The 14,486-nt window shown below is 41.8% G+C and overlaps 1 protein-coding gene across 2 annotated transcripts in view; it reads left to right on the top strand.

The window, feature by feature from the left end:
- VAMP4 (vesicle associated membrane protein 4) overlaps positions 1 to 2,555 on the top strand; it is a 41,660-nt gene extending 39,105 nt beyond the window's left edge. For both annotated transcript variants that reach the window (XM_078440935.1, XM_078440934.2), the window contains exon 8: positions 1,328 to 2,555. In XM_078440935.1, coding sequence (XP_078297061.1) covers positions 1,328 to 1,356 — 29 coding nt within the window. In that variant the 3' untranslated portion in view covers positions 1,357 to 2,555. The remainder of the gene's footprint in view (positions 1 to 1,327) is intronic.
- Positions 2,556 to 14,486: the final 11,931 nt, after the last annotated feature.

Genomic DNA, 14,486 nt, shown 5'->3' with positions numbered 1-14,486 from the left:
TTAGAAAGGGTCTCAACCACTTGAAAAATTCCATGGTGATACCCCTTTTAAACAGAACAGTTTGTCCCAAAGAAATATTGCTGATCCTCGTTATTCGTGGATTCTGTGTTTGGGAATTCACCCACTGGGTGACACTGATTGGTAAACCAGAAATCAGTATCGAGGTGCTTTCCCAGTCATTGGCAGCCGTGTTGAGAGCAGAGAAAAATTTGAGGCTTCTGACATGCACGTTCCCAGCTGATGTCCAATGAGGCCATGGTCTGCCTTTCTAGTTTCAGCTCATAAAATAAGTATTTAGTGCCACATTTCTCACATTTTTGTGCATCTTGTTGATTTCACTGTTCAAAGTGGCCCCCAAGTGTAGTGCCGAAGTGCTGTCCAGCCTCAGGAAGGCTGTGATGTACCCTATGGAAAATACATGTGTTAGATAAGCTTCATTTGGGCATGAGTCATATAGTGCTGTTGGCCAGGAGATTAATGTTAATGAATCATCAATATATATTAAAAGGTACAGAAAACACAAGGTTATATATTGATTGGTTGACAGAAATGTAACCAGGAGCTTGCAAGAATTTAACCCTGCATGTTCCCTACCAACAACGATTCAGTCAGTATTCACTGATTCGATGTTTGTGGTGACTTTATAGAACGTAACTACTGTAGATACCAAGAATGGACCATATATTTATGGTGGATAATTTGGAAAATATGGAATAAAACATTAGTAAAACTCAACTGTAATCTTACTACACAGATAGCTACTGTTAATATATTAAACATGCTTTTCAAAAATATCCTATATACTTTTTTATAAAGTGGATAATATTTATAATATTTAAATTAGCAGCTGTATGCTATGGTAATACTGCCATAACCTGCTTGATCAAAATGCCAATATTAGGGGTACCTGGCTGGCTTGGTTGGTAGAGCATATGACTCTTAGTCTTGGGGTTGTAAGTGTGAGCCCCACATTGGGTGTGGAGATTACTTAAAAATAAAATCATTTTAAGAAAATGCCAGGGGTACCAGTCGGTTAAGCATCCGACTCTTTTGATTTCGGCTGAGGTCATGATCTCAGGGTCGGGAGATCAAGCCTCTCAAAATGAATAGATAAATAAATTTTTTAAATGGCCAATGTTAGACATTTACTTTGTTTTATGATGTTTTTGCTTATTCTCATTTGTTACCTTTCATCTCAGATCATCTCGAGTTTCTTCTTCATTGCCTATTTCCAAAAGTGGACACAGCTACATTTAGGAGCACTGTTGTTAACATAGCATGTGAATCTGATTTTGATATGTTCCTTTCCCATTTCTTTCTTTTGCAGTTCTTATAGTCATGAAATACCGTACTTGATTTGGTGACAGAGATCTTCATTACGCAAGATCTGGGACAACAATAATAAAAGATTGCTGCATAATTTAAATGAAACCCATGTATATAACTTTCAAAACTTCTTTTTCAAGAAACTAAGAGGCAAGTATCACTTCAAATTGGAGCATTGAGAATGTCCAGTTATCTTCTTCCCTTCTAACAAAATGTGTCTTTAAAAATTATGTTTAAGGCAAAGATAGCCAGCCTCTATTTTGCCATATTCCAAGGATCTAATTTGAAACCGGATACTTGCCAGTTTATTGTTTGTATACATAATTAAACAGTGATGGCGATACTGCAGACTGTTAGTAGAAGGACCTGCATTATCGCATCGACCTGGGGTCAGACCGGGAGTCCAGAAAGAAGCCCATGGAGAGCACCAGATCATTGTGCTAAGACATGCACCGTCGTTCCATCGGTATTTGCAAGATTCTTCACACATTACAGTTGCTTTGCGAGCAATTTCCACGTTTATGGGCGTAACAAAAGCTAAATGTTGTAAATGTTGCTGCCTTCAGCTATAACTAAAACATTCCAGTAAACCTATTTTTGACTGTATAAGGGAATGTGTAGTAATTTTTTGGCATTTGGATTATGGAACTGGAAAATTTAAACAATATGAAAAGCATAGTATGGCACCATAAAACTGGAGATAATAAAATTCTTGGAGAACATCATTGGAGTGTTTGAACATGAATAGCATGGTTCAGTCTGATTCCAGTTAGCCTGCAATAAGGAGGGACAATCCTGATGTGAGTAAATGAAATCCACAGGTAACTTATTCCTTAATTTTGTTTTCTTTGATAGCTTCCCTCTTTAGTCCTTCTGCCAGAAGTGCTAAAAGTAGCAAAATCGTCTTAGAACTTGCTACTTTTGCATTCCTGATCATCCCCTGAGAGATGCATGTTGTACAATCAAGTGTCAAATTAGCCACCAGTAATGATTATAAAAAGCCAGGAGAGTTATCTATCAGTCACTAACCTAATAGCTAGAGTCATCATTAATCTAAGACTGTTTTTACAGCAATAAACTGTATTGTTAACTTTAAAATGTGCCCACAAGTCAAAGTGAAAATGCATAGTTCTCTATCAGGGAGGAAGCTTTATCATAACATTAGAGGTTCTGCAGACACTGGTGCACATGGATATGTTGACTGTATGTATGTAACTAAATCTGAGATAGGGTTAATAGAAGAAGCAGTATTTAGGAAAGAAAAATGGTCCTGTGTAGGTTTTATTTCTTTGGTCATTTTAATTCAGGATGTATGAAACACAGAATCTGTTTTTGTTTTAATTCTGTAGGCTCAGTACCAGGAGGCAAAATGTTCTGTTTAAATGGAAAGAAATATGAAGGGAGGAGGCATATTAGGAGATACTCAAGGGGCACCCGAGTGGCTCGGTCGGTTAAGCGTCCCGACTCGATTTCAGCTCGGTCCTGATCTCACAGTCATGAGATGGAGCCCCGCATTGGGCTCTGCACTCACATCACAGAGCCTGCTTGGGATCCTCTCTCTCTCCCTTTTTTGCACACACTCTCTCTTTCTCACAAAATAAACACTAAGACAACGACAACAAAAAAGAGATACTCAAGACACCTACAAGTTACAAAGATGTAAATATAATCACTAAATTTTATAGTCCAGTAAGAATATTTTAAAAAAGGTAAAAGTCTTACATACTATAGGGTACTGTCACTGGTCTCTCTTTGTAAATGTCAATTAATGTAAATAACATAAATACTAAATCCTTTAATAAAATAGGGGATATCCAGGAAAATGAGCATCTTAGAATTTTAGTAGCTAATATAGTTCAGGAATGGAAATGTTTTAACAGAGTGGACAGAATCATTCCTAACATATGTATGTGTCTCTTTTATTTGGGATTGGAACTAGATTCATCAGTGGTTAATTTTCCATGGGTAGGTGTAGAAATCTGGTTTCTATGTGATTATTTCTCAAAAAGAATCCACATCTCCAGTGTTTTCTTTTAATAAAGTATGCCACTCTTAAATATAAAAAATAAAATTATAAAACTATTTTAAAAAATTTTAACCTTAGAGGATTTATGTAATAGCGTATATATTAATTCTCTCTGTATTTAAATATGCTGCTGCCGAAAATACTGGTGGCAGGTGTGTCGCTCTCCATACTAGTGGTGGCCTGGCTCACAGTTTACCATTTTGTCTTCCTTGGTCCTGATTAATCCTGAGACTCTGAAAATAGCTGGCATGTTTATGACTTTATTGTGGTAATCTTAGACACGTGAGCCTTTTTAAAATCAAAAACAGAAGCGAAATATGTTGTTCAAATTGATGCCAGACCTGCCTGCCTTTCTTCCCTTAATCATTCTTTTTCTCATTCAGCTCAGATCATCCTGCACTTGAAAAATGCAGTTTTACCACTATCAAAAATACCATTATTTAACAGCAACAAAAATCAACAGAAAAATTCAGGTAGCTTAATAAATACTAGTTGATGCCTAGTGAAATCAGGTCATTATTTTTATAATGCCTGAATCATACCCTTATGATTTACGTGTAATTACCAAAGTCTATCGCCCAGAAGCAATTTCATGATTGTAATACTGATTAACTCCCTCTGATTATAACCCAGTGTTACCTGTGGTCTTTGGCTTCTCTATACTGATAAAGCTCACTGGAAGTTGCACTTAGAGTTCATGAACTTGGGGGTTCCTTGATGAGAAGAAAGTTGAATATTGGAAATGGAACATTACCTAAAATGGAAGAATAATTAGTATACATCAGATATAGAAATACATTGTGTTAGCTCTCCTGTGGACCACTTATTACATTCTTACTGTACAATCACTCTGCATTAGGAAATCATTTTTATAGCAAAAATTGACATCTTTCAATTCTGTATAGCATAGGGATTTCCTGAAAATTATACTTGTATAGATTAAGGAAGCCAGAATAAAAAGAAATAGAAATTTCTCACTGTTAGTACACTCTTCAACACGGTTGATGCTTTGTCAGTGTTGTTGCCCACACTTAACTCTACATCTGTATGTGTATACACTGATTAGAAGATATGCACGAAATAGGGGTGCCTGGGTGGCTTAGTCTGTTAAACGTCCGACTTCGGCTCAGGTCCTGATCTCACAGTTCATGAGTTTGAGACACGCGTCGGGCTCTGTGCCGACAGCTCGAGCCTGGAGCCTGCTTTGGATTCTGTGTCTTCCTCTCTCTCTGCCCCTCCCCCACTCGTGCTCTGTCTCTCTCAAAAATAACCACTATTTTTTTAAGAAAGATAGTCAAGAAATAGTTTTTCATGTTGAGAAGGGATGCCGTTAGAAGAGGTCCTTAATTGTATGGAGTCAGAGTATCACTAGGTCAAGGAGAGCTACCTGCTGTTTTACTAGTCTAATTTTGTGTTTTGACATGGAGATGTGATTGAGGTCCATTTTTCTGCGAGTGTGGAGTAAGGGCAAAGTCAGTCCAAAAGCATGTATACATTTGTTGTAGAATGCATTGCATGCTTCTGTTTGTGCAGGAAATTGTCACAAAGCAATGTAAAGACAGTCCCGTGGAGCTGAGATACTGTCTCAATCTGTCCACTGCTGTTTTCATGTTGTAGGCAAATGGAACCACGCTTTGGACTGATGGAGGGCTTGGGCCGTCTTTTTAAGTTTGATTTGGTCTTAACTCTTTTTCTGAAAATCAGATAGAATAAGGGATGGGGACACAAACTCTTTGGTTCCTGTTTTATTAGAAGAAACTGCTTAGAACAAGGCAGTAGGAATTGAAAGCATGACCGACCCATTTGAAGTGGGTAAATGTCGTGCTCGCTTCGGCAGCACATATACTAAAGTGGGTAAATGTAAGCTTGTGAGAGCACAGATGATAACTATATTTCTGTGTCTCCATGGCACCCAGCACAATGCTGTGTACATGGCAGTTTCTAGATCGTGTGCCTAGGAAGTCACAAAGACACCACCAGTGTGCTAGTGAGAGTCGGTTCCTGTAGTCCTCACTATAGAGAGGACATGATTCGCATAATAGTGGCCTTTGGACTTACCAGGAAATATTAGTGCTCTTTGATAATTGGGTATAGAAAAATTCCAGTTTTATGGTATTCCATCAGGTTTTCATTTGAAGAAGTCTTAATGATTAGATTTCAAGGCTACAAAGTAAATTGTGTATCAAAAATGTTAGTAAAATGTTAAAAATCAACCCAAAAGAAAATTCAACCACTTGATTTTTATGCTTTGGGTATGTATCATTGTTTGAAATTCCACACTCTTATTTACCCATTTTGATAAGTGCCTTTGATGTTTTAAGATGTATGGTGGAGGTGAGCAAATGTAAATGCCATGTGCCCTGGTCTCTAGCTTCTGAGTTCTTCCTCACCATTCTCACCAATGTTACCCAGTTTAGGACATTGTGTTCATATCAGATCTGTATTTGTAGCCCCTCCATAGTAAACAATAAAGTATTTCGTAGAAAACAAAATTAAGCACTTTGGCTTATTCAGTATGTGTTACTTGTTGCCTTACCTTCAAAGCATTTAAAATAACATCTGGTTGGGGCGCCTGGGTGGCTCAGTCGGCTGAGCGTCCAACTTCGGCTCAGGTCACGATCTCACAATCCAGGAGTTCGAGCCCCGCGTCGGGCTCTGGGCTGATGGCTCAGAGCCTGGAGCCTGCTTCCGATTCTGTGTCTCCCTCTCTCTCTGCCCCTCCCCCGTTCATGCTCTGTCTCTCTCTGTCTCAAAAATAAATAAACGTTAAAAAATAAAATAACATCTGGCTAATCACCCTGATTTAACCCATCCCAGCTTTCCAACAGAGTACCTGGAGGGGAAAATGAGAGACAAAGTGTTCTCTAAAAACCATGCCCAACGCAAAACCTACCGATGGAGTTCAGGAGGAATTTCTCCATGTAAAATCACAGAGTCTCAGCTGTGGTGGAATACTCACGATGTACCTCCGTCACGTCTACTTGAAAGAGAGGACGGAGGAGAAATTTCTCTCAGACGTAAATGTCCCGGTCAGAAACCCTGAGGTATCCCTCAGCCGGCCGGTCTCTAAAAGTAGAAACAACCAGAGTAGTGTTCATTCTCTTCAACCTCCATCCACCTACACGCTAAATTTACTCTTTTTAATATTCCAAAACTGTGTGGGAGGGGGGTGATATTTGGGGGGCACATTGTGCCGGGAGATCTATAGTGTCCACAAGTAAAGTGCTGTAGTTAGGGAGCCGGGGGGCACCCTGGCAAGTGCATTCTGAAAACGGTAGTATTTAATACAATTCAGTCAATGTGTGAGAGAACCAGTCAGGAAGGTCGTATCGGAGGACCTGAATCCAACAGCCACACTTCGAAAATGCCTATTAAGTGCTAGAAAGCACTGTGGAGCAGGTGAACGTCAGCCTGCTCTTCAGCTGCTGGTATGGGAAGGGTTCCGACTAGTAGCCAACTGAGCGGGGCCACGGGCAGTGCGCTTACCCATGTGCTGAGTGAGGGGACTAGCTGTCAACTGAGGAGTCTTCCAAGATGCACGCAGGGTCTGTGAGCACAATGCAACAAGGGACAGGGACAGGGTGTCCTCTTGGATCCTCCCCAGCAACATACAAATCGGCTGTTGCTTCTTCCTTCTTAAAAACCCCAACCAGCCCTTCTCCCCACTGCCCCTGTCAGCTTCCACCTCGTCCCTTTGCTCCGCTTTCTGGCAACAGTCTTTGGGAGAATTCACCCATATTTGCTGTGGTTCTTCACTCATTCTCTTGAACAGGACAGCTGAGCGTCTGCTTCCACCCGCCACCAAACTTACTCTTGTCAGAGCCACCATGACCTCTGCACTGCTGGACCCAGCAATTGCACTACTAGGCATTTATCCAAAGGATACAGGTATGCTGTTTCAAAGGGACACATGCACCCCAAACTTTACGGCAGCACTATCGACAATAGCCAAAGTATGGAAAGAGCCCAAATGTCCAACGATAGATGAATGGATAAAGATGTAGTGTGTGTTTATGTGTGTATACACACACACACACACACACACACACAGGATGGAATATTACTTGGCAATCAAAAAAGTATGAGAAGGAGAGAAAGGCTCTTGAATGCCATTACCCACATTCTGCATTGGAAGCAAGGTCTGGTTCTAATGGAAAGAGTGGCCTCTGGGGCTGTCAACACCCCTGCTGTTGTAGCTGTGCTGATTTGGACACAAGCTCAGAATTCCACTGGGCCCAGGATACAAACAGTGATGAGGGATCGTAAGGCAGGCTGAGGGCAAAGCGCAAGCTAACAACCTCACCCCCACCATCACCACCACTGGGAGATTATTATGACATCCCTCAGGCACTCCTGGCTGCCCATCAAAGGAAGGGGAAAACAAAGGGTTAACTGATAGAGATCACAGTCATGCAGGACCTGTGTCGCCATCAGTTTATAAATGTCTTAGTAAATTACAAGAAAAAAGGCAATCTTACCAATAGTCTAATCTCCAGAAACCTATAGACTCAGTTGCCTGGAGCCCTGCTATCACTCTCCTCTCCATAGTGATGTGGGGAACAAAGGCAAGAAGGAAATGGTAGGCAAAATTAACTTTCCTTACAACCTGCTGCCCACTGACAAATAGTTGAGGCAAATACAGAGTATAAGGTTTCTCCAGGAACTCCTTACTGCCTTAATGTAAATACCTTACTAGAGAAAAAACAACCCTAGCTTGACAACAGCCAGGCCCCCAGTATCTTAGGAGTCCTCTTTAGCATATCAAAGTCCTTCTGGAGGCCTCCCTTTTGCCTCTACCTCCCCCAACTCCATAGTATAAACCAGTCACTCCTCACAACCCCAGTGCAGTTCTTTCTGCCCACGGGTCCTGTCCCCATGCTTTAATAAAATCACCTCTTTGCACCAAAGACGGCTCAACAATTATTTCCTGGTCGTCAGCTCTGGACCCCCACACTCCGCAACCCATCAATGGGAGTTCAGGGAGACTCAAAGCAAGTGCAGGTGGAGGTGCTGTGGAAGCCAGGTAGCAGTACCAGTCATGAATGCTGTATGCAAATGCATGGCAAGGCGCGGAGATCCATGCATGCCCATTTGGACTTCGCTTACAAGCACAAGTTCAAAGATAATTATTAAGGATTTCAAGACAGTGACAGAGCTTTTAACCAAGTGTAGCGCCCTTCGAGAGCACATGGTGTGACTGCATGTGTCACGTGTGAGAAATAAGCCCACCAACCCAATCAAAGGAGGGACACAGCAATTTGGAGTACAGTGAAGTGAAGCTTTGATCAATGTTGTTGCAAGAGCAGATGTCTGATCAATAGAACAGAATAGAGAACCCAGAAATGGACCCACAAACGTAGGGCCAACTAATCTTGGACAAAGCAGGAAAGAATATCCAATGGAATAAAGACAGTCTCTTTGGCAAGTGGTGCTGGGAAAACTAGACAGCGACATGCAGAAGAATGAACCTGGACCACTTTCTCACACCAGACACAAAAATAAACTCAACATGGATGAAAGACCTAAACATAAGACAGGACACCATCAATATCCTCGAGGAGAAAGCAGGCAAAAACCTCTCTGACCTTGCCCGCAGCAACTTCTTACTCAACACGTCTCCAGAGGCAAGGGAAACAAAAGCAAAAATGAACTAGTGGGACCTCATCAAAATAAAAACCTTCTGCACAGAGAAGGAAACAATCAGCAAAACTAAAAGGCAACCGACAGAATGGGAGAAGATATTTGCAAATGACATATCAGATAAAGGGTTAGTATCCAAAAATCTATAAAGAATTTATCAAACTCAACACCCAAAAAACAAATAATCCAGTGAAGAAATGGGCAAAAGACATGAATAGACACTTCTCCAAAGAAGACATCCAGATGGCCAACCGACACATGGAAAAATGCTCCACATCACTCAGCATCAGGGAAATACAAATCAAAACGACAATGAGATACCACCTTACACCTGTCGGAATGGCTAACATTAACAACTCAGGCAACAACAGATGTCAGCGAGATGCAGACAAAGAGGATCTCTTTTGCATTGCTGGCAGGAATGCAAACTGGTGCAGCCACTCTGGAAAACAGTATGGAGGTGCTTCAAAAAACTAAAAGTAGAACTACCCTACGACCCAGGAATTGCACTACTTGTATTTATCCAAGGGATACAGGTGCGCTAGTTTGAAGGGGCACACGCATCCCCATGTTTATAGCAGCACTATCAACAATAGCCAAAGTATGGAAAGAGCCCAAATGTCTATCGATGGATGAATGGATAAAAAAGATGTGGTGTATATATATATATATATACACACACACACATATATGCACACACACACACACAATGGAGTATTACTTGGCAATCAAAAAGAATGAAATCTTGCCATTTGCAACTACGTGGATGGAACTAGAGGGTATTATGTTAAGTGAAACTAGTCGAAGAAAGACTTCACTCATATGAGGACTTTAAGATACAAAACAGATGAATATAAGGGAAGGGAAGCAAAAGTAATATAAAAACAGGGAGGGGGACAAAACACAAGAGACTCTTAAATATAGAGAACAAACTGAGGGTTACCGGAGGGGTTGTAGGAGGGGGGATGGGCTACATGGGTAAGGGGCATGAAGGAATCCTGAAATCACTGCTGCACTGTATGGTAACTAACTTGGATGTAAATTTAAAAAATTAAAAACAGAAGAGATGTGTGAGCGAAGGCACACTGGGGCACTCACAGCAGACAATTTATCTGCTCACATACAAGTCCCTCCCTTGCTTCCTCATTGGCTGAGTACTACAGAGCTTACAGCCTTACCCAACCGGTCACCTGTGTTCATGTAAGGCAAAAAGTAGTCTGATTGGAACACATGTACATTCCTTGAGGGGACGCAGAGACTTTCACTACCTCCTCCATTTGTCCTTTGGCACATGCTCAATGCAAAGCGCATAAAAATAAGCCCGTAGACAGAGAGGGGAAGAAGAACCAGGAAGTGAAGCGTCTAAGGGTTTGGGACTCCATTGTTGAGTGGGGGGAGGGGGGACCGGGTTCATACATACTTCCAATAGGTTGTAAACCTATTGTTAACTAGACAGCATAGCTTTTTATTTGGTATTTCTGAAAATGAATCATCTCCCTTAGTTCCCCCATCACACACCCGTACGAAGCCATCCCTGCTCATCCGCTCTACTCTTCTGGAGCATTTATTTACATGGTATCAACATCTGTCTTTAAAGATGGAGCCCATATAAGTTTGGTAAGCTGCAGTGGTGTAGGAGGATTATCTCAGAGCCCGGCTGTTCTACTCCTCTTAATACCAGTGTCATGCTAACTTTATTTTTTTTTATGCCACTGCCCTGTTACTGATTTTATTCTCTGTTCATTAACTTTCATCTCCTTTTTAAAAAAAAAAAAAAACAATACTTTTCTCTGGCTCATGATTTCCTTGCTGCAGATAGTTTCTCATTTCTCAACCTTCTGTTTCCCTTCTAAATTGATTAATAGTCTTTGATTGGATTCAACCCTGGATGCTCACCCAAACCTGCCAAAGAGCAGGTGTTTCACATTTGTCGCATTGACGATTATCTTAATTAACCCTCAGAGAAACAAATGTCCAGTAGTGACTTCCACTTGTCACTCAGTCATGTTTTCAATTGTTCAGTCACATATATTTATTGAACACCTACTCTATACCAGGCCTCCTCTTTCTCATGTCTCCACTCACTCTTGAGATCAAGGAGGAGGAGTGATGATGATTGTCATAAATGTCAAGGCACAAGGAAATTATTACCAAATTTCCATCCCACTCCTTTGAAATCTCTTCCCATTTGTTATTGGCCATCCATCCCATACAATTGACAAACCTGTCCCCTCAATACTCTATCCATCTTGGTATGACCTGCAAGCTCAATGAAAAAAATTTTAGGGGCACCTGGGTGGTTCAGTCGGTTGAGCGTCCATCCGACTTCAGCTCAGGTCATGATCTCCTGGTTTGTGAGTTCGAGCCCTGCACCGGGCTCTGTGCTGTCAGTGCAGAGCCTGCTTGGATCATCTGTCCGCCTTCTCTGCCCCTCCCCTGCTCGTGCACCCATGCACACGCGCGCGCACACACACTGTCTCTCAACTATAAACGTTTTTTTAAAAATTAAAAAAATAAATTTTAAGTAAACTGTATGCCCAATGTGGGGCTCGAACTCACAATCCTGAGATCATGAGTCACATGTCCAGCCAGGCACCCCTCAATGAAATTTTTTTAATACAACTCAGTCACTAGTTGAAAAGCATTGAAAGCACTAGCTTGGGCAAGGCAATATTCAAAATATTTTTAAATATTTGGGAATACTAGGCCCAGGACCAGGGTGGGGACCCTCCAGAGCTCAGGGCAGTGGCTATTTGCCAAAGGGAAGGAAGTATATCAGTAATTTCAAATCAGTACAGTTATACTCACATGTACCCATGGGCTGGTATTAGCCTGGCCCAGAGAGCAAGATACTACCTATTGCCACCCCTTAGGGTCCCTCTTGCTCTCTGGGATTGGTGCAAAACCAACATTAAATCACCTCTATTAGAACGTTCGGGGCACGCCTGGGTGGCTCAGTCAGTTGAGCATCCAACTCTTGATTTTAGCTCAGGTCATGATCCCAAGGTCTTGGCATTGAGCCTGGCGTCAGGCTCTGCGCTGAGCGTGGAGCCTGCTTAAGATTCTCTCCCTCTCTCTCTCTCTCTCTCTCTCTCTTCCCTCTGCCCCTCTCTCCCGCTCACACGTCCTCTCTCTCTCAACATAAAAAATAATAAATAAGCAAACAAACGAGAACATCGTGAATAGCTGTACCTCAGTGCAGAAGACTGGTCCGAGTGGAGCTCTACAGCAACCTCTTGAACTCTGGCGCCTTCAGAGGAAGAGAGAAGAAGAACGAGAGGCGTGAGGAGGAAACTTGCCATCTGCTATCTCTCAGGAGCTACGAGTCTCCCCGGGTTGAGCCGTAACACCCACGCTCATGAAGAGAACCTGTGGCAGAGCCATGGGTCTGTGGGAAGAAAGACCTGCGCTCACAAGTGAAGATAACTCAAGTTATCCCAGACTCACTTAGCCTAATTAGCCTAACTCACCTGCTTACCATTCTGAGTCTCCTATTGGCCTCAGGAGATCCTTGCTACTGTTCACTGCGGTTAATAAAAGTGCAGGCAATCAGCATTTATTGAGTGCCTCCTAGCCAATAACTGGGTTTTGAATCTGTATGCAAAACGGATGTGGATTTTGAGAAATCTAAATGTAATAGGAGGAAGTTTAAAGCTTTACTTTATCAGTGATTAGCATAAGATCTACTTTCTCTAATCTGTCCTGGAAATAAATCCTGCTTGTCTGATAGGTATGCATCACTTGGTTTTCTCACAAAACCAAGTCAATGGGAATTGGGACCGGAAAATGCCCTGTGTGAAGGAATTAAGCCTTAGAGATCGTTGTAACTAGGAAAAACACTATTTTGATGAAACACTCATCAGATCTTTTGCCTCCCGCCTGATCGTGCCCTCACCTACCTCCTTTCCTGTTCACAGGCTCCGAGCCAGTGCACGGTGAGAGGTGAGCCGATTCGGCCCATTTCCAAGCAAGGAAAGCATAGCAAGTCCTTCCTTCACCATCTTCTCTCTCCCCTCCTTCCGCCTTCTCCCCTCCCCGCCCCCACCCTCCTACCCTCACTTCCGCTTTGGAGCCATCATCATCACTAATATGTTTAAGTACCAAACCAGAGCCAGGCCCAGCCCAGGTGCTTTATTATTTTTTTTAAGTTTATGTATTTATTTTGAGACAGAGAGAGAGAAAACCAAGTAGACTCCACGCTGTCAGCACAGAGCCCTACTCGGGGCTGGAACTCATGAACCCGAGATCATGACCTGAAACGAAATTAAGAGTCAGGTGCTTAACTGCACCACCCAGGTGCCCCAACCTAGGAGCCTTATAGGCATCATCTTAACACCAGTTACTTTGTCAAACTCTATTATGGAGGATGTGGAAATGTTGGGGCTCGGAGCCGAAGGTCAAGAAAGAATTCTTGAGTCTTCTTCGGTGCAAAAATGTGGTTTAATTAAAGCACGGGGACAGGACTCTTGGGCAGAAAGAGCTGCCCTGGGGTTGTGAGGAATTGGGGGAGGTAAAGTCCAGGGGAAGTTTCCAGAAGGACTTTCATATGCTAAAGGAGACTCCCAGGATCCTGGAGGCCTAGCTATTGTCAAGCTAAAGTTGTTTTTCCCTCTAGCAAAACATTAAGATTGAAAGAATGTCTTACCCTCCCGCCCTCAAGTATTTGTCAATGGCCTGCAGATTATAAGGAAATTTAATTTTATCTACATTTTGTTCTGCCTTTGTTTCCCATATCAGATATCAATTAAGCAAGTAAGCTTACCTTATTCCTACTTTAATTAGAAGGTGAATCTTAAATGGTTTATCTTAACACAGTTAAACTAACCAGTGACTCCCAGCTGGGAGCAATTTGGGGTGACCTCCCCCGACACATCTGTCAATATCTGGACACATTTTCAATGGTCACAGCTTGCTGCTGGTATCTAGTTGGGAAAGGTCAGCGTTGCTGCTATGGAAAACAGCCCCCTACTTCAAAGAGTTACCTGGGTCAAAATGTCAAGAGTGCTGAGGTTGATTAATCCTGAGATCAGTTATGCTTTTATAGGGATTGGAAACCATGCACCATTAAGAAAAACTTAGGAGACCACTGATGTTTTTACATCAAATTATATGATTTTAAAAAATCATTAATTTCCACACCTTGCTGCAACACCAGAACTGTTTCAAAGCATTTTTAAAATAAGTCAAAGTACTTTATTTTCCATAAAGTGAAGACCAAAAAGGATATCTTTTAGCATCATCTAAAATATAATTTTCTTATATTACTGTTATTAGCTCAGCAGACAATGGTTTCCTTTTTTTTTTAAGTTTTTTTTTTTTTTTTTTTTTTTTTTTAAGTAACCTCTATACCCGATGTGGGACTCAAACTCATGACCCTGAGATCAAGTGTTGCATGCTCTTCTGACTGAGCCAGCCAGGCATCCTGAACCCTGGCTTCTAAGAAAATTGGATTTAAAAAATGGGGCACCTGGGTGGCTCAGTCAGTTAAGCGTCT

This window comes from Panthera onca, chromosome F1, assembly GCF_046562875.1.
Source record: "Panthera onca isolate mPanOnc1 chromosome F1, mPanOnc1 haplotype 2, whole genome shotgun sequence".
NCBI classification, from domain to species: domain Eukaryota; kingdom Metazoa; phylum Chordata; class Mammalia; order Carnivora; family Felidae; genus Panthera; species Panthera onca.
This window is presented reverse-complemented; position numbering and strand designations above follow the sequence as displayed.